This window comes from Propithecus coquereli, unplaced genomic scaffold, assembly GCF_000956105.1.
Source record: "Propithecus coquereli isolate 6110/MARCELLA unplaced genomic scaffold, Pcoq_1.0 Scaffold225, whole genome shotgun sequence".
NCBI lineage: Eukaryota > Metazoa > Chordata > Mammalia > Primates > Indriidae > Propithecus > Propithecus coquereli.
This window is the reverse complement of record NW_012147745.1, coordinates 1,992,793-1,995,292: the sequence shown is the minus strand read 5'-3', so window position 1 is coordinate 1,995,292 and position 2,500 is coordinate 1,992,793. Positions and strand designations below refer to the sequence as shown.

General features: G+C 31.2%; 1 protein-coding gene across 1 annotated transcript in view; it reads left to right on the top strand.

Moving 5' to 3' along the window:
* Nucleotides 1-2,473, top strand: part of HDAC2 (histone deacetylase 2) — a 44,474-nt gene extending 42,001 nt beyond the window's left edge. The window contains 2 exon segments of the mRNA XM_012645086.1: nucleotides 729-846; nucleotides 2,378-2,473. Of these exon segments, the coding sequence (XP_012500540.1) occupies nucleotides 729-846; nucleotides 2,378-2,463 (204 nt within the window). The 3' untranslated portion in view covers nucleotides 2,464-2,473.
* The last annotated feature ends 27 nt before the right edge of the window (nucleotides 2,474-2,500 follow it).

The following is a 2,500-nucleotide window of genomic DNA, read 5'->3' as shown; positions in this document are numbered from 1 at the left end:
GATATTTATTGGACATATATGTGGAACTCTGTTGGTGGCCATGCAGAGTACTAATGACATAATTGCAACAGCTGCCTCAACATGTTTTTGTAGGTAAAGATGAGGATGTATATAAACAAATACAAACAAAATATCTATTTAGGAAGAAAAGAAATAGTTGAAGCAGTTATCTATTTTCTTTCAGATATAGACATTTAGAGAAGACAGGGTGTTGCATGACACTCTTAATCTGTGGAAGCCTCTGGAAGAAATGTGTCATAAATGCAATTGAGCTCTTTGGAATAAGGAGGATTATGACAGTAAAAGGAAGAGAGGTCATGAACTAAGACTTAGAATTGAGAATGAGTCTTTTTCTGGGAGGTCATTGATGAAATCAGTGTATGTAGAGCAGAAAGTTTATCATGGAAAATGAAAGAAGGTAGAGTTTATGAACATGGATTTGACTTTATAGAGGTTGACCTATTTCCATTAAAAATAAGGAGTGATAAATTTATAGTTAACGTTATGCTTATCTGGTGCTTTTAAAGAAGTTCGAATTAGCTTTGGAATTGATAGCTGTTTCCTAAAACACACATGCATAAATTTGGATTAGCTTTGGAATTTGTATATTTTGTTCTGGTGTGCCTAGTTGTTTTCAGGGTACTGTTAGGTGAAATTACATATTTTTTTAATAATCCTGATATAACCAGTTGTAATTCTGCAATTCTGACATTTATTTTTCTTCACAGAGGCCCCATAAAGCCACTGCCGAAGAAATGACAAAATACCACAGTGATGAGTATATCAAATTTTTGCGGTCAATAAGACCAGATAACATGTCTGAGTATAGTAAGCAGATGCAGAGATGTACGTTTCTATGTCAAAAGTATTGTAATATTGATAAGTATAAATGAGTATTTTTTCAGAGTTTATAATTAGAGTTATCCAAATCTGGGTATTTTTCCTGTTGGTCTAAATGTTATTATAATTCTTTATTGATTTGAAAAGTCAGTATAACAATACTAAAGCTACTTAAGAAAAAAACAAACCTATCTGAAGCTTATTGATCGTGAAACTACTGTTTGGATGTTCCTCTACTTTTTATTTTGCTTCCATGATAACTTTGAGACAATGGATGTTGATAGATCTCACTCCCTTGTTTCAAAAGAAAGATTGTACTTTGGTTAGCTTTGGTATATACCTCTTATATTTGTGTACTTTAGTTAACCTGGACTGTAATAATCTTTTTTTCTTCTTTTTGGTACATTAGTGCAGCTTTTGATTCTCTTCTACATGATGTTCTGTTTCATAGGTTTAAAGTGTCTTAGAGGTTGGTAACAAATTGGCTTAAAGGTAGAATGCAAAAGTTATCGTAAAATGATTGGAACAGTCTTTTAAAGCTTGCTACTGGAGTTCATTCTCACTAGTGTTTTTTATTGATGGGCTTCAGTGATTATAACAAATTAATTGCTAGGCATCTCAAATATTCATAACCTAATATACATTTCCACCATAGATTATCTCATTTAATTAGTTAAAATGCTATAATATAACTAGAACAGATATTATTTATTCATTTTTTCAGTGGGGATTCAGACAAATTAAAAAGAGGATTAGGATCATATCTGAGTAGAAAGAAAGTAAAATTTATTCTTTATAATGCTTTTAATTTAAGGATATACAAAGATAATATAAAACAATGACCCTTATTCTTGAAGAGATTACAATTTGGGACATAGGGAGAAACTGAAAATGGGTTATACACATCTACTATATCCCCTCCATTCTGTCAGTACTAAGGAACTAAATATGTCATGATGTCTCATGTCTCTGTATGTTGTTTCCTGTTGTCTTAAGTACCCCCTCTATATCTTGGCTTCCATGAACCTAGTTAGTTTTTACCATCTTTCAGGATCAAGGTTAAGCATGGACAGAGGCATCAGCTGTTACATCTTTTTAGTGCCAATTTACATACATTTCAAAGTTGAGTATATTATGTGTATTTAAGAAATGTTAAAGAAATTGAAGTTACTTACTTTTTTGATTAAATAATTGTTATATATTTAAGGAGAAATGCCCAGAAAATTTAAGCCCATGTTTTAATTAAATTAAAAAAAATACTTTTATGCCTTGACACGTGTTGATTTCTTGTTAATTTGAGAACAGAAATATTCCACAAATAATCCGGACAAGATTTGGTAGTGGTGTTTCACAGATAATACTTTAATTACCTTGGATAAAGTAATAAATTTATTTTAAAGTTGTAGACTTTAGGTTACTACTATGAAGTGTATGTTTTGTGATTGCATCAAAGTATTTGTAGGAAATAGTTTTTGTAAGGAAAGGCTTTTGTTAATATGCAGAATGTATTGAAATTAATGAAATCCATTTTCCACAGTTAATGTCGGAGAGGATTGTCCAGTGTTTGATGGACTCTTTGAGTTTTGTCAGCTCTCAACTGGTGGCTCAGTTGGTAAGTTCTAATTTAATCAGATTTAGATGTTTATCTAAACTTGATATA